The sequence below is a fragment of the Myotis brandtii genome, unplaced genomic scaffold, assembly GCF_000412655.1.
Source record: "Myotis brandtii unplaced genomic scaffold, ASM41265v1 scaffold324, whole genome shotgun sequence".
NCBI lineage: Eukaryota > Metazoa > Chordata > Mammalia > Chiroptera > Vespertilionidae > Myotis > Myotis brandtii.
In genome coordinates this window covers 1,022,066-1,040,196 of record NW_005362439.1, presented here as the reverse complement: position 1 = coordinate 1,040,196, position 18,131 = coordinate 1,022,066, and the positions used below count along the sequence as shown (strand labels likewise).

Genomic DNA, 18,131 nt, shown 5'->3' with positions numbered 1-18,131 from the left:
AGGGAGCCTGGGTAGTGATTAGCAGCTGACCAGCTCTCTCCTGACTGCTCCCATGAAAAAGCTGAAAGGTGGATTGGAAAACTTTAATCAGGATCTGTCATCAAAAATAAATAAATAAGAGCATAACTTGGGTCAACTTGTTGCAAAGGAATCTGCCTGGGGTGAGATTTCCCATGTTTGCTATGTTAAAACCAGGAGAAAGCAAGCATTCGTTTGTTTGATTAGAGAAGAAATATAAAACAAGCCTCACTCCAACCAGGCACACTTGAAAGGCCTGCCTGCCTCTTTTAATTAAGATACACACACAAACACAATATGTGAAGGGACTAAAAAGACAGAACTTGGAAACTTATGTCATCCCCAAAGCTGTCATCATGTCACGCCACGTTAGGGTGGCGTTCTCTCCTCTACTGTTGCCCATGATGTAACGATTCCAGAGAAGCTAAGGAGATTTCTTTGGCAGGTTCTTTAATTGGCTGGGGACACTAAGTCAGCAGTCAGCTCATGAGAGCCCTTCACTGTCCCTGTGCACTCCCAGGAAAGGAGAAATTGAGAACAGTGTCACTGCTCCACTGACAGCCACACAGGAGTCCTCTACCAGCTGTTTGCTGCTGGAAAGCCCCACCTTCTGATCAAGTGTCATCAATGTGAGCTCTCCTATTGATTCTGAGTAGAAACCCCAAGGTACGTTCCCAAAATTGAACAGACAGAGAAGCTTGAAATAGCTCCACATGCTAAGTCAGAGGTTCTCAATCCCTCCCCACTTTTTTCACCTGAAGGCTAACAATATACCCACAAGTAAGAGTAACTCAGGTTCATCATGGCAGAGATTCTAGAGAGAAATCCACACCCACACCCCCTAGCCCAGAAAGCATTTAGGAATTTGAGTGACAGTGAGAGAGATACGTGAAGTTTGAAAATCCCACAGGGAATTCTGATCCTCCCTTCATCTCACAGTTAAAAACAGCTATGGTAGCTAATTAGACAGTTGAAATCTTCTTCCATACTTTCCCATCTGCCAGTTATGCCAAAAAGATTTCCAAAGATTATGCTTGCTGTTACGTCATATGTAAAGTTACCTACAACCTGCTAAGCAAAGAGGTTTGGGAGAACACTGATTTGTGGTTATTCTAAGCCAAACGGGGTACAGTCAGGACCGCTGCTCCCTCCGCACTGTGCTCAATCCTTCAGGATGCTATTCTGACCCTTCCGTCTGCCACCACCTTTAGTCGTTCACATCAAATGCCAAAATGCCTCACTGCAGAGCTCAGCCCTCAGTCTGCAGCTGAAACCAAAAACTGCAAGCTTTTCCTAAAACACAAATGGTACATTTAGAAGATCAAGACCTGGTGAAAATAAGCTAAAGTTAAAAACACTTCACTACATATATGGACTTCAAATACCTGACAAGAAAACACTTGCTCCTTTTAGTAAACAGTATTGGAATCTGAAAGATAACAAGTGAACTGCTCCCCTACCATTAAATTCCTTAATAAAATTGGAAGTACATATTTAAATATAACAAATTAAGTTATATTTAGTTACCTCTCCCCTTATAAGTTACAAGGAGAGAGGTATCTGTAATATCAGAAATGATTTCTGTGAAGCTACTTCCGTACCAACCCTGATCTGATTCAGTATTAAATAACTTTTTTTTCAGATTTTTTTATTGATTTATAGAGAGAGAGGAAGGGAGAGGGAGAGAGAGAAACATCGATGTGAGAGTGAAACATTAATTGGCTGCCTTCTGCACACTCCCTACCAGGGATTGAGCCTGCAATACAGGCATGTGCCCTAACCGGGAACTGAACCGGCAACCTTTTGGTGCACAGGACTATGCCCAACCAACTGACCCACAGTGGCCAGGGCTTAACGGTCTTTAAAGTGAAAATAAATGAATACATGATTGTTGTCATACATTCTCAAGAACAATAGCACAGAATTATAAGACAATGTTATTACAAAACTGAAAATTATGCCATGACAAAAATAATTAAGCAACTCCAAATTCTCTCAACCTCTGTGATGCTGAGGGAGACTGAATATATAAATGTATAATCTATAATAATAAAAGCATAATATGCTAATTAGACCAGACAGCCAAATGACCTTCCAAACATCCTTCTGGACTACCAGACCTTCCAGATGAATCTGGGGCTGTGAGGGCCAAGGCAAGCCACTTCGGTTGCGAGGGCTGAGCCCCTTGCACAAATTTCAGGCATCGGGCCTCTAGTCATACATATTAATATTTATAAATGAAGGCAGAAATCCTACAGATCAGTTTAACCCTTACAGAAGATTTGAAACAATGAATTCTTTACCAAACATATCAACACTTGATAATTTATAAGTTATTGTTTTATAAACAAACCTAGATATTTTTCTGAGTAGGTATATAATGAATTCACAAAACCTGGACTACTTTTCCTGCAGGGAGTAATTATTTCTCAGAAATGCTTCACAAATAGACCTACCCTGTGGGAAATCAGCCCCAAAGAGTTATAGACAATTCTTATACAGGCTGCAAGTTAATACTTAATACTTTTATTACAGAGGCCAGTTTTTGGAGCAACACCCCATATTTGGAACTCACTACGAGGGATTAACCCATGGTTTTCTTTAGAGAGAGCTCTCTAACCTAACCAATGCCCAATGAGGCATCTACCCTGACCCTCGAAAAGGCTGTGTATTGAAGAATAATCATATTTATTGAGAACCTCCAAGATATTTATTTATTATTTTAATAAATTTGTTAAAATTATACCATAAGTAATAGCACCCAGTTCACTAAACTTCTTAGTAATTACAGGGTATCAACTCAGTTCCCAGAAATGTATAAAAAAGCAGTTCTATTGCTTTGGAGTCTGGGGCCTTGTTTTGTTTTATTGCTTGTATTAGGTTTTTATACCTAATTACCCTCCCCACAGGAGCTACACAAGTAATAAAACAAATCAGTATTTTTTTTTATTGTTTGCTCAATGAAAATCATCAATCCTAGATCAACAGTGCTATAATTTCACTAACTTACTACAAAAATTCCTTGCTTTTTGCCCCAACCTCAAGCTAAATGGCTATTTTAAATTGAACACACTTGCAAAACTGCTCATGTCCAAAACTATTTTAAAAAAAAGAAAAGTAATGGGTTTGTGCCAAAAGGGGCAGAGCAGTTGAAAATATATATATCCATTGGATTTTGCTTATCTCTACTAACCTCTTCCTAAAAGCTTTAGTTAGGAGAAAAAGGACAGGCAGAGATGAAGCCCATCGTGAGGGCATATCCCACCCACCCCACCCCTTTGGAAAGCGAGGCTGGAAAGCTGAAAGGAGGAGGGTAAGGATGCACTCTCTGAAATGCCTGGAAAAACATTCTGGTCAGGAGATGCCAGAGAGTTTGAAGCTCCCATCAAGCTGCTGGCCTAGATCCAGGTAATGGTTTTTCCTTCCCCTCAGCTGTCTGCTGCAGGAGCTTTCCAGCAAAGAAAGAAAGGAAGAGTGGTAGGGGAGAGGGAGGAGCAGCTTCCAGTCGCTTCTCTGTGAGGGAGAGTAAAAGGGCCACGCATGGCAGGCTGACATTTATAGGGGGCCTGGCGTTTCCAGGGAGCACTCTGGGAGGATTACTGGGGGTTAGCAATCGGGTCTAAAAGGGCAGCAAAGCAGACTGATGAAAGTCCCTTTAAATTTGATAAGTGATGCTGTGGACACAGAGACAACAAGCCGGAGCTGGCGAAGACAGACGTGCAAAGGTCTAGCCAGCCAGACGGCCTTTAGGGAAAAAAATACATTGTAAACCTGGCTCCCCTAACTCTTCAGGGCTGCCCAGCTCACTTGCGGGAGCTTGAAAGCACAAACTGTCAACAGAACAGCATTTCTAATCAGAATGAATATAAAAGCCCTTGGGAAATCCTCCCTTGCCTGACCCTTACTGCCCTGCCCCTACCAACCAAGAGAAATGTATCCCGCAATGGCGAAGTTCCGGACCTGCAAAGGTTAATGATCTTGCTAGTCTTTTACCTCCAAATCACGGCTGCACCACCCAGTCCCTTCTGCCTGGCATTTTCCTCCAATTTTAATATCAGAAGTTTCACACGCCTGCCTGAGCTCCTGGACTCGGCAGAAAGGCCCATATAGCTGTCAGCAAACTGATAAGAACTTTAAAATTACTCCACAGGGCCTCTTTAAAAAGAAGAGCCAAAGAAGGCCATAAAGAAAGAGGGCAGGGGCCACGGAAACCAGCCGCTCACACTGTTTTAACGTGGCATTAAAATGAGCTGCAGATTTATGGCAGTGTTTTAGCCCCTGGCCCAATTCATCTGGGATGAGGCTCTCTTCTCTGCTCTCCAGCGGGATTACAAATATGGGATGGAGCTGGCCAGAAAGGAGCGGGGGCAGGGAGGCAGAGGTAGGAGGAGGAGAGGGAGGGAAGAAGCGAGTACAGGAGGATCATATAGAAGAACTCGTTCTCCTTTCAGTAGAAGGCGACGACCAGCTAAGTCTAAAGGATACCTGACTTAAATTCACATGAAAATCCTTTATTTTTAGTTCAGATCCAGTAAATTCTGATTCAACTACTCACCACCCAAAATGTCAATTTTAGTTTTAACTTCTCTCCATAAGTTTATCTTTTTTAATTTTTTAATTCAAAAATCATGATTTGGGAGAACCTGGCAAAAGAACCTCACTATGCTGATCAACTGAAAAAAATAAAATAAAATAAAATAAAAATTATGATTTGGACCAGCTGGCATGGCTGAGTGGTTGAGCATCAACCGATGAACCACAAGGTCACAGTTCGATTCTAGGTCAGGGAATATGCCTGGGTTGTGGGCTTGACCCCCAGTGTAGGGCGTGCAGGAGGCAGCCCATCAATGATTCTCTCTCATCACTGATGTTTCTCTCTCTCTCTCCCTCTCTCTTCTCTGAAATCAATAAAAGTACATTTTTTAAAAAACTTTTTAAAAAATCATGATTTGGCAGAGACACTTAGAAGAGGGGAAAAAAGCCTTAAAATTTTTTTCTCACTGAAAAGGGGAAAAAGTAATAGTACTTTATCCAAATGTGCCAATGAATTTTTTTAAAGGCCAGCTAGAAAACCACTTATTTTAATAAGCAATTCTGACTCTAACAGAAAAACAGCGAGGTGAATGTCAAGTTGTAGAGAGTGTATCAGAACCCACAGGAATAAATTATCTTTCCAGTTTCCAAGCCCAGAAGCAAATGCATAATGCATCCGCGCTAGTAATTCACTGTGGTTCCTGAAGCCCAAACTCCATACCAGGAGGCTCCTTCCAATATTCAAACCCAGACCCAGGCGGAGCGCTCCCAAATCACTGCCAGCATGGAGCAGACAGACCAGAATCTCCATGCTTCAAGCAAGTTACTCACTGAACCATTCAGCTGCTCTACGGTATTGTTAGTCCCAGGCCTGAGTGAAGAAAAATTGAAGCTTGGAAAAGTCAGGTTACTTGCCTGAAGTCACAAAGCTGGTAAGACAGCACAGCTGAGGCTATGAATTCAGGTTTCTCCAACTCAAAAGCTTTCCACTACCAGCATTTTTCAATTTTTTTGGACTAGGAACCACACTAAGAAACACATAAACACATTTTATTCTGCAACTCCCTACATATATACATACATAACTGAAAGGTTTCAGGAAATATTTATCCTTACTAGGTAATACGATGGTATTTTTCTTTCTATCATATTTCATTATTTAAAAATAGAATGCCAGTCTTGAACCAATGATTTAACTTCATGAGCAACTAATGAATCATGGTCCTCAGTTTGGAAAACACTGCAGTGACAATGAAAAAAAAAAAAAAGAATCATCAGACTGGGAGTCAGACCTGGGTTCCAGCGGGGCTCAGCTCTGGCCCTGACAACCCAAGTTTACTTAAACTCCAGGGCTTACTTGTGATTGTAAAATATGAGGAAAGGGCTGAATCTTTTCTAAGGTCCCTTCCAGCTCTTTGATATTTTTTTTTCAATCTGCTTGATTGAAACTGTTTTCCCCTTTCATCACACATCTTTTCATTACTCTTCACTTGTCATTACTATCCTTGCCTTCAGTTCTCTGCAGAGAATTTCCTTCAGTTCCCTACTGGTATTCAAAGTCCCCCCAGCCCCCAACTGCTCCATTTTACCTACTAAGCCTCTCACAGAAGCCACACCCCTACCCCCTCCCCCCACAACTAACTACACAGCACTTCCGGCCTTTAATGTATTTTGCTGAAAGTACTGTCCCAACACTCTTGAGGGCTTTCTTAAAGACAGGATCCCCCTTTTAAAATCTCCCTCAACACGCCTGTACAACTAGGAACAAAGCAGGTGGCTGATACATATTTGATTTGTTTGCATTATGAAATTAAGGACACTACCTTAAATTTAGAGACTATTTAGGTGGGCTGCTCTAGGAAAAGTCACAAAAACAATTAAAGCTGGTATCACAATAAGGTGAGTGAGCATTTGCAGACTAAGTTCCATAGACTACTCATTCATGTTTGCCATGGACAAGGTAGGCCAAGGTTGCCAAGGAAAGCAGCTTTATGGTCCCTCCATCTGGCCTGTGAGGATTTAAATCTCAGAAGCTATACAAAATAACTGCAAATCAGCCCAAATCTTAAAGACAAGAAAATTTATTTACAGGCCCTAGTGCACTATAAATTTCAGACAGTTCTATTAAAATGCTTTTCTTGGCTTCCCATCAGATATTTGGCAAAAGTCTTTTTCCAATAGGTTCTTAATACTAAAGTTGGGGGAGAAAAGTTAAAACACACAAAAATGCTCTTCCTTAAGAGTTCCAATTAAATGAGTCCTTATTTTATCCTGCTTTCCACAACATACATGGGCCAGCATCCTCCACAGTATGGATTTATGCCTTCAGAAAAACTCAAACACAGAGTACACAGCGCTCTGGAAAAGTATTACCAAATTCAAAATATCCCATGAAGTGGTTACACTCATCCCCATGGCTCTCCCACTGGCCAAGGAGCGGACTCTGTATCTGAACCATGGTTGTCTGTTTCACAGGAAGAACTCCAGGATCAGGTCAATGTGTTTTGTTTAAGGGTAAGCAATCCAATACCTTTCTTCAGGGCAAGTATGAAAGCAGAGATTGGGAAACAGCTTGGAGTGGCAGGTTGGGACTGGAGTATGGGGGAGAAAGGGAGGCACGAATATTAGGCATTTTTTAAAAGCCTTGAGAGTTCAGTTAAAAATTTCTCACTTTCACAGTTGGGGGGATAAGAATGACAGGCATTACAATATTGATTCTGGAAATTAGAAGTGAAATCTTTTCCACAGTCTTTACAATATATTTCCAGGGATGTGTCCAATCTAAATGTCTCAAGTAATAACTTTTTAAAGACTATCTAATAAGCAGTTAGTCTGAATCACTGGGAAGTTCATCCTGATTTTCAGTCTCAATCCTGGCCACACAGTGATTTGAATAATTTGTGGGCAGCAAAATAGGTTGGGCTCCCTGTCTGTCCCTCACATATTGTGTGGTCTTGGGAGGATTACTTAATGTCTCTTTATCCTGTTTTTTCACATTGAAAACTTCACCTTACTCTTCCAACTAGCTATCTCACTACTCTGTTTAAAGCGTAGTGAGATACCTTTAAATGAATCACAAAAACACTTTTAAAAAATAAAAAAATTAGATAGAAAACTTTATAAAATACATGAGCCAATATTTTAAAATAAATAAATACACACACACACACACACACACACACACTAGGGGCCCAGTGCACAAATTTGTGCATCTTGAAAGGAACTGTGGGCCACAAGTCTGCGGTGGGCACAGGGGTGGGTCTCAACCCATCCTCCGTGCCACCTCCCGACCCCTCCTGCGTCGGTCCCCTCCCTGCTGGCAGGCCCACTCTGGCTGCCACCACTCCCATGCACTTATGGTGCCAGCTCTGCTCGCACCCACAGCCAGTGCAGGAGCCACCGCTCACACCCGCTGCAGCACCTGGCAACAGTCCCAATTGCTCTGTGCCATCAGCAGGTGCAAGAGGCAGCTTCTGCCCCAATCACCCCTCAGGAGCAGGGGGAGATGGAGAAGCCCTCAGGGGCAATCAGGGCCAGCAGCCGCCGCTCAGACCCACTGATGGCACTGAGCGATCAGGACCGGCGCCAGGTGCCGGCAGCAGGTGCAAGCTCTGGACAGGACCGTGGCTCGCAGGAGCAAAGAATTTTCGGTAATCACCAGAGGCTCGCCCCGATGACAGTAACTGGCACCCAGCCTTGGTGCCCCCGTTCACCTGCTCCACCGTCCCGCCACGGCCGCTGTCTGCCATGTTCCACACACACGCCCCCTGGTGGTCAGTGAACGTCATAGCGACCGGTTGTTCAGTTGTTCCGCCATTCGGTCTATTTGCATATTAGCCTTTCATTATATAGGATACTAAACAATTTAAACCTCTGCTTAAAGATTCAAGGGCATCACAAGGAATATCAATTTCTGTATTTCCTACACTTTAAGATACTACCTCAATAACAGCTTCAGGGGGAAGGAAAAGACCTATGTTCAATGTTTTCGGGGTGAAAATCATTTGGATGTCAGAAATCTAAAATATGTAACACAAACAAATATGTACTTCTTTGAATTGAAGGATTCTGCCATCTTACAATGATACACCTCGAGCATAGTGATGGAGTGAAGCCTGCAAAGCTGCCTGCAGTATATCCATGTGCAAAAAGATCCATTTTTTTAAATGTTTTTATTGACTTGTGCTGTTGTGTTTTTTAGAGAGAGAGGAAGGGAGAGGGATAGAGAGATAGAAACATCGATGAGATAGGAACATCATCAATCAGTTGCCTCCGGCATGTGCCCCCACTGGAGATTGAGCCTGAAACCCCAGTATGTGCCCTGACTGGGAATCAAACCAACAACTTCTTGGTTCCTGGGTCGATGCTCAACTGCTGAGTCACCCCAGCCAGGCAAGAGATATATTTTTAAAATAGGTTTTCCACTTTCTCAGTTTATGCTAAACTGACAGGTGAGCCATCTCAGAGACCCTCACTTTTAGTCTCTCACCCCTTCAAATTTGTGATTTTTATACTATGGCTATGGAAATCAGATAATTCAATGTGTTGAAATTATGTATAAATAAGATAAAATGAGAGCCTAGTTTTAGGGATGCTCCTGGGAATAAGTACACACACACTTGCTGTTCTGAGGTCTGTTCCGCTCTCTCCTTTACCACCACCAGGCCTAACTCTGCCCTGGTAGGTGATGGTACCACATGCCTGGGGTTTTATTCTCTTAAATAGAAGCATTTTTTCTTGTTCCTAATCAGCCCATTATATGTTCAAGAATGCCTCTGCAGCCCAAATAGTTGGTATGCCTGGTAGGGAAATATGAAGGCAAACTGAGTGAGTCAGTGCAATAGACCGAAGAAAAACTAATATTTTAACGTACCCAAGCATTAAAGGTGAGAGAGAAAAGAAGATGCTGAATGTTTCTGCCACCTCAAAGGCTCCGAGTCAACTGAGTACAAAGAAGAGTTCAAAGGCAAGGCAGGCTCCTGACTTCCACCTCCTAGTGTGGCTGAGGTTAGAGGTCACTACTGGTGGAGCCACTGACCAATAAAACAATGTTTGGAAACTCCACTCAATAGATAAAACTAGGGATCCATTTACACCTTCCTCCCTATCTACACAAACATTTCTAACTATCCAGTCTAGTGTCTATCCAGCCTTCCAAGATCCTCGATTGCTTTCTTTTTCATTGTGATTCAAGAGAGACTGGGGATATGAATGTTCCATTTGACTATAGAAAAGTATTTAGTTGCACACTTCTTCCTGCTTTCCATTGTGAGAAAGATGGTTGATGGGACACTCCATCTTTAAAGCCTTCCACAAATGCCACCTCTCCAATAAATCGATCCCTACCCCATATCTTCTTCCTTCCATTTCAGACCCCTAATGTACTTTAGAAAATCTGCACCATCTCCTCAACGTTCTTTGTGCTCATACCCATATGTCCACAAGATGACTGTTAGGCCTTTTAGAGTGAGGATCACAGATTTTTTTATCATCTCCTATCATCTTCCCTTGAAAAAAACCCCACACTTAATTAGGGTTTCACTAAATTAATCAACTAGTTAATTTAGCTCATAGGACAATAAAAGGCTGATTGATACTGTTTTAACTATTATCCTCTACTAATTGAAGGGACTGGCTTTTAACCTACCCACAAAACTACAACAACAAATAATAAGCCACCCTTAGCTTGTCCAATGCCTTGTATGCCAGCACTCTTGTTGCCCTTCAGGGGTAGATAACAGAGCCATCAGTTGTACTTTTCTTCAAAAACCTTACCTTAACGACAGCTCTTACTTACTTTAGGCTCTAGCCCTGTATTTCACATTATGGCTGCTTCACTATCACATCTAAGGTCATGGGGAACATGCAATTTCTTCTTGTCAGGCTAAATATGTTTCTGTCTCGGTACATGCTAATTCCCAAGGCACAATAAGGATTTTGGCCATTGTCTACACCAGGGGTGGGCAAACTTTTTGACTCGAGGGCCACAATGGGTTCTTAAACTGGACCGGAGGGCCGGAACAAAAGCATGGATGGAGTGTTTGTGTGAACTAATATAAATTCAAAGTAAACATCATTACATAAAAGGGTACGGTCTTTTTTTTTTTAGTTTTATTCATTTCAAACGGGCTGGATCCGGCCCGCGGGCCGTAGTTTGCCCACGGCTGGTCTACACTGATCAGAGCATAGCCTTTTTGATACTGAACTCTAAGTTGCAAAATGTTACTGCAATCCCTTCATCACCAAGATCCCACACCACATTCTTGGGGTCAACTCAGAAACGGTAGCTCTATCCCATCTAGGGAGAGCAAAATCCTGTGCTGAGCACTCTTTCTTCCTCAATGAAAGAATAGTTTCTGGAGAGAGGCTTCGAGGACGATGTCAGAGTGAAACACCAGAGCAGCTCATGGCATTTAGGATTTAGGATTTCTTAGAAACATTGACACAGAAGGAAAATGATCACTTAAAAGTGGATGGAGACCTCTGCTGGCTACAACTGTCCTTGCAGCTCCTTCAACTAGTTCCGAGTTGCTCAGCAAATAAATCACTGGGCTCCTCAGCCTCAGGTCACTCTGGCATACCAACCAGGGGCTCTATGGATCAACCACCGAGGCAAGAGGTTTATGCCTGTCTTACAAAAAGATCCAAATGAGACCTCCCCAAAGAGAATTCACTGAGGTGTAAAACTTCCCAGAACCAGTTGCATGCTATTTTTTTCAGCTACTCCTGCCAAGGTCAGTTTTAAACTGATGGACAGTAAACAGAGGGCAACATGTCCAGCATACTCTGGAAAGGGTCCTACAGAACAAAAGAACTCTCTCTAACCTTAGAGCTGAGACCTTAACTATCAATGGAACAGTGGCTCTCAATCGAAGCAATTTGTCCCGCAGGGGACATTGGGCAATGTCTAGATAGTTTCGATTGTCACAACTTGGGATGAGAGTGTGCTATTGGCATCTAGTGGCTAAACCTTTATACCTATCTGGGAATTACTTCAACCTGATAATCTCACCTCTAGTTGAGATCAGTCCAGTCTAGAAATATGGGGTTGGGAAAAGAGATCATTTTTGGAACATAGGATACTCAGAGAAGGGGCACATCAATGGAGTGCTTTAGAAGGTCTCAAAGTAGCACAGAGAAAGGGGGCATCAGAAAGCAGGAGAGAGACGTAGAAAGGGAGACAGGAAAGTGCCACTTTCTTCTGCAGGTTGACATAATGTAGGGCATTCACCACCAGAGGAGGTAACTGGCCCTCGTGACTAGAGGGTTCAGGAAAAGAGATACCTAATTACTGCTTGGCCTCTTACCTGCCTCTGCATTTCTTCAATCTGTCTTTGGGGGATGCTCTGCAAAATGCTGTATACGTCTGCCATCTTTTCTTCTGGCACAACCACAGAGGCTCTGGAAACAACAGCAGAACAATTTACATACACACAGCCCTTTCACAGAGCACTTCTACAGACATTGCCTGTTTAATTCTCACAAGCAGAAATGACAAACCTCCTTCAGCCCCCCTCCCTCTGCATTCCTTCTGGAGAGTAGCACACTCTTCCTCACTCTCCAGTGCCCACTCTGAACTCACAAGCACTTTTCTACTTCAGCTGGACTGCACACCCAATCCATTCATTTACTCAGCACGTATTTATGGAGACCCTGTTAGGAACCAGCTGCTGGTAATGCGACAGTGAACAAAGCAGACAAGGAAGGCATGGGAGTGAGAGAGCCATGAGAATACCTGAGGGAAGAGCACTCCAGGCAGAAGGACTAACAAAGTGAGAGGCTCTGGGAAAACAGCGTGTCAGGAATGTTCCGGCAACAGCAATGAGGCCCGTGTGGCTGGAGAACAGTAACGAAGATGGAGATGAACAGAAACCGGGGAGGGAGGTTTACAGCAAAGCATATAGGCCACTGTAAGGACGTGGGCTTTTACTGAGGTAGAAAGTCACTGGGAGATTTTAGGCAAGCATGGCATGATCTGATTATGTTCCACAGGATCACTCTCCCTAAAGTGTTAGAACAAACCACCAACACCAAGACCAGAAGCAGGGAGAACAGCTAGAGGCCGAGGCCAAATCTAGGCAAGACTTGCTGAGGAGGGAGGAACTGATGAAAGCGATGAGAGAGGAGAGAGGAGAGAGGAGAGCCGGCGGGATCTGCTAACAGGTCAGATATAGTAGGTAAGGGAAAGGGAGGACTCAACAGTGACTTACCTTTCGTGGCATTGAGCAGAGATTGCAATTACATTTGCATAGATTTATTTATTAAAATCTGAAGCCCTCCCCACACTACTAGTAGACTAGTCCATTGGGATGGAAACCACACCTAGTTCCACTCACCAGCATATCCTGAACATCTGGTACATTGCTTAGCACATACAGTTAGCACTTAATAAATATTTGCTAAATAAATACACGATTTCAACTACACAGATGGGAAAACCAAAGCTCAGAAAAGATTAAATGATTTGCCAAGATCACCAAGCTAGCTGGTTATCTGAAGCCAGGCTCCATGACTCCAAATCCAGAGCCCTTCCACCACTTATCCAATATTCAACTACCCAAGCAGATCTGGCTTCCATAGGAATATCTTTTCAGACTTGGCTCAGGGTCACTGCCTCTGTAAAGCCCTCACATCTCCACCCCAGCAATGGTATGTGTCTCCTTCTCACTCTTCTCCAAGCACCCCACCCAGAGCTGAGTCTCATCACAGTATTTGGTAATTACTGGTTTACTTGTCTATCTGCCACCACCAAACTATGTGCTTCTTGGAGGTAAAGTCTGACCTTGATCATCTTTGTATCCCCATTCCTAACACAGTATCTGGCAAATAGAAGACACGCAATCATGTTTTCATGGATGTATAAATGACTGCAAGTGGCTCATCACTTCTCTTAGGTACAAAGAATTGCAAACCCTCCTCTTCCAGGCTGATTTAGGCTCCCTCCTACGTTCTGGGCTTTCATCGCCCCCCTGTGCATGCATCTATTATAGCCCTTAACACACAATATTATAATTGGTTTGTCTTCCTCACTAGATTCTAACCTCCTTAATAGCAGAGACTGTATTATTCACAGTAGTTTTCCCAATAAATGTGAGATGAATGAATGAATACACATATGAATGAATGCTACTTAAATTATTCAAATATCTGTAGTGATCATAGTTGGATAGAAATATCAAAAAAACTGGGAGAGAAGAAAGCAATTAAGCATTTAAGACCAAGTCAAGCCTGAGAAGCATATACAAAAGAAACTAATTTCTAATAATCTTTAACCTCCAAAGTCCTAGGGAAATGAAATAGCATGAGCCTCTTGGGCTCGTCTGTTTTTTATAGCATTAACAGCCATAACCAAGCAGAGCCTCCGTCTGTCCATCTGTCCACTGGGAATGTTTCTAAGCTTTCATCCTTGGGAGGCACTCCACTTCCAGCTAGTCGTTTTTATAGCATTAACAGCCATAACCAAGCAGAGCCTCTGTCTGTCCATCTGTCCACTAGGAATGTTTCTAAGCTTTCATCCATGGGGAGGCACTCCACCTCCAGCTAGTCACATTATGCAAACTCAATAAAGACTCCAGAGCAATGGTTCTCAAATGGGCTTATAAATTATACCGGGGAGCTTTAAAATTCAGCATTCCTAAGGCTAAGCTCAGGCATTTTGAAAAGTTCTCCAGGTAAGTATACCCTGCAGTCTCTATACACCGCTGCTTTTTGGCCAAGAATTGGTAAATGCTTTCTGTAAAGGGCCAGAGAGCAAATATTTTAGGTTTTGTGAGCCATACAATTTCTGCCATAACGACTCAACTCTTGGCACTGTAGCACAAGACAATATGTAAGTGAAAGGGTGTGGCTGAGTTTCGATAAAACTTTATTTATAAAACCGACAATCTGCCATATTTGGTTCACAATCTCTGCTCCAGGCCAATGCAGAAGTAGTTCTCACACTTAGGAAGGCATCACAATTACTCGAAGGCTTCTGAAATCTAATACACACAGAACCACTCGTGTAAAATTTATTAGAAGGTAACACCCACCTTTTCCAGTCAAGCACTTCGGAGAAAGGCAAAATATAGGAGTCTGCGATGACAACTGGGACGCAGCCAGCCCGTAGAACGTCACTCAATACCGCCTGGCCCAGCCGAGCCCCGCGAAGAACCACACAGAAAGTAGCCTCCTGCAGGAACAGAAGCAGAAGGAGGGATTTACAAACCAGTTTCACTGATCCGCTTGTGATCCCTGCAGAGCATGAAGTTCTCCCAAAGGCTGAAGCCAAGCAACACTGAGGCATCCTGACACAAAAATGCAATGGTTAATTCACCCTTCTGCTCTTCAGTGTTACTTCGATGCCTCCTCTGCTGGCATCCTGAAAATGTTTAAAACCCACGTCCAAGTCTTCTCTGGACACTCAACAATATGACTTCGCACAGACTGTCTCTTTCAGCCCTATGGTACCATGAAAATACATGTGGCACAGTGTACATACCGCAGCCTACCATGTAACAGAATTATTTTGTCTGGGCATATCGGGTTCTCTAGAGGACCCCCTAAGGCAAAGGTATCAAATCTCATTTCATCTTTCCACTCCCCATGGCATCTAGCAGTGTGCTCTGCATATAGAAGATAGTCATTTCATGAGTGCAATACCTTTGAAAACACATTAAGACAGAAATGTTCTATTTAGAAAAAATAAATCGGACAAAATGAAAAATCTCAAAAGATGTTCCTCATTCACTCCCTCAGCATGGGGAACATCTGGGAAAATAAGAGATGCACAGGAAGAAAAATAGTTGCATTTGGTAAACCAAAATAAGAAAAGACCTAACACTCAGTTTCTCTCAGTTTTTGCCTCGTCAGGAGAAAAAAGATTTTAAAAAAGACAGACTATTTAATCTTTAAAGCTAGAGGAAAGGAACATTTAGAAAAAAATGTGAAAAAACTCAATATGCCAAACTCCTCTGGGGATAAATAAGAGAAGCAGCAAGAGTCAGAGAAGAGAATCAGTCATGGCGCCCAGAGGCGCAGGTGGACAGCTCCGCCGCCCTGAGGAGTCGGCATCCAGATGTGGACACACGTGCTGATAACCATTTTTCCTGTCTAGACAAAGGTTACTATAAATACTCCTGTTCACATCACCACTGTTATCAGTCAGACATTCCAGAGAAGATGCAGCACTTTTTGAGAGAAAGTATTTTAACAATCTCAGCATGGGCTGGTTCTCTTTGGAGATTAAAAAAAAAAAAAAATCATACCAGCACCTTGATATTTCCCCTTGAACTAACCTGTCTGCATCTTAAATATGTAAGTGAACAAAACTCAACGTCTCCTTTCTTAGCCCCCATGCCCTTTGAATGTCAAATATCCTGCTTATAAAACACCCCCAAAAGGACTGCTTTGCCCATGGTTATGTATATTTAAGTACAGGACATGCCACCAGTAGGACATGCTAAGGGTGGCTAAACACCAAAAAACGAAACAATGACTAAAAATAAAGACCTTCCACGCCCAGGAAAAGCTGACTGTAGCCTGTGGGCTAGCAGTCAGAGGGTTCAAGCTGCCGCTTAAAGAAGACCATTTCTCTGACTGGCTTATGAATACAGGTGTAAAAGCAAACTACATCTGCCTGCTTTGTCTATGTGGCTTCTTGGTAGACCTCTCACATTTGCATTTTTGAAGTATAATGAATATTTGAAAGGCCTATGAACACTCACAGGCCAAGCAGCTTTGCACAAACACTATGCCAGACATCAAAGCACCTTTAGGTCTAAGCACCCAGTAAAGAGCAATACTACGCTTCCTCCTCCCCTGGGGGAGTTCTCCTGGCTGCCAGTGGAGAGAGCTCCTGTTTGTCGGGGCTAATTTCACCTTGTGGAAGTGATCTCTACCGAGGCTCAAGAGAGGTAATGAATGACACTCACCTGCAGCACCTGGGGGTAATCGAAGACCTGATGCTCGTGGCAGCGCTTGCGGACGGAAAGGACGTCCTCGGAGAGGTTGGTGCATTTATCTAGGACTAACACTGACTCTCCGTGTTTGGCCTGGAGGGCTCCCAGTTCCTCTCGGTACTCGGGATGCAGAGCCATCTGAGACGACAGGAGGAAGTATCGCCGGGGACTAGAAAGGAGGGAAAAGGTGACTGGAAAGCTGCAGCTGGTGTGGCAGTCAAGGTAAGACAAACTGACATTAAACGTATGCCAGTAGTGTTTTCTCATCAGTTTCTACATCTCTTGACTTTTTGGGAAATAATACTCTAGCATGGCTGATTGTTTAAAATATTATATGCTGTACGAGAGTAAGGTGTGACTCATTCACATGCTGAAATATTATGCCATAGGTAAAAATTTTACTTGGAAAAAATTCTTAATGTTTTGAGGAACTGCTTACAATATGCCAAGCCAAGCTTAGCATGCTAAAATACGTGTGTGTGTGTGTGTGTGTGTGTGTGTGTGTGTGTGTGTGTGTAAAAAGAGAGAAACTGACTGACTGGTTGATTGGAAAAGAAACATCAACATGTTATCATTATCTATAGCTGATTCTCTGATCTGAAAAGGAACTGAGAGTTGGCTGCATCCTGCAAATGGGAGAAGAGGGAAACTTGAAGGGCAGCACTGGCTGTAAGACCAGGAGAGAGGAGGACTGTTCTGGCTGTTGAATGGCACCTAGTGCTATGAAGAAGCTCCAGGGAAAGACAGCTCCATGGCGGTCAGCCGCCATCAGGAACACTGAATTGGTCACTGGGAACAGGTGGAAAAAAGTCTTTACCAGAGGATGGACTCAGTCTTAACATCTGGACAACAAGGATGCTTAAAAGAAAATGGAGTGAAGAAAGGATTCCCAAGGGCCTAGTACCATTTAGAACTCCATCAGAGATAAAAAATGAGGACACAAAACTAGTAAGCCAGAGTCAAGGGGGAAATTTTGGGGTGACCATATGGTACATAATTCCCTCCTGGAAGGCAAGATTCCCAGAAAACAGAGAGGTTACAGAGCATAAACCCTATATGGGTTGAAAGACCACTAGAAAAGAGTAATACAAAGCAGGTTCCAGGAGGAAATGAAATGCCCATCACACCTCGTGAGATTGAATGCTCATTTAAATCTACCTCTAACTGGTATAGAGCACAGGAAATACGAGGGCTGTGCATCTCATAGGCTGGATGATAACATGAGTCTGTTCATAAGAAAGGACCAAAAACCTATGCTCTGTGAACCATCTCGCTCTCTTTTTTCCTTGCTTTGGGAAGAAAGGGGGGGTAATCGTTTCACTTTTCTTTAGTTTCTTATTTAAAGGTTCATATATCCATTGCCAAAGACTAATCAATCATTCTCTGAGGGCCCATCTTTTACTGAGCGCTAAGCTTCAGGTCCAGACCACACAGAGCGCTGATGGAGAAGGTGAACTGGCCTGGCCAGCCAGATCAGCTCACAGACCCCAGAAAACAGAGCAACAGGTACCACAGCCCCGGGTTACTTATAAATCTTAGAACCACTTTTTTTGTAATTTCTTTGTACAACTGAACTAAAAGCAAAAGGCATTGCCCACACCACAGTGAGGAAAGAAAAGAATAAGCCGATTCCCTAGAACC

At 43.0% G+C, this 18,131-nt stretch overlaps 1 protein-coding gene across 5 annotated transcripts in view; it reads right to left on the bottom strand.

The window, feature by feature from the left end:
* EXT2 (exostosin glycosyltransferase 2) overlaps positions 1-18,131 on the bottom strand; it is a 119,162-nt gene that overhangs the window by 85,529 nt on the left and 15,502 nt on the right. For all 5 annotated transcript variants that reach the window (XM_014543300.1, XM_014543299.1, XM_014543301.1 and 2 more), the window contains exons 4-6: positions 16,464-16,659; positions 14,583-14,722; positions 11,859-11,952 (exon numbers count right to left, since the gene is read on the bottom strand). In XM_014543300.1, the coding sequence (XP_014398786.1) occupies positions 11,859-11,952; positions 14,583-14,722; positions 16,464-16,659 (430 nt within the window). The remainder of the gene's footprint in view (positions 1-11,858; positions 11,953-14,582; positions 14,723-16,463; positions 16,660-18,131) is intronic.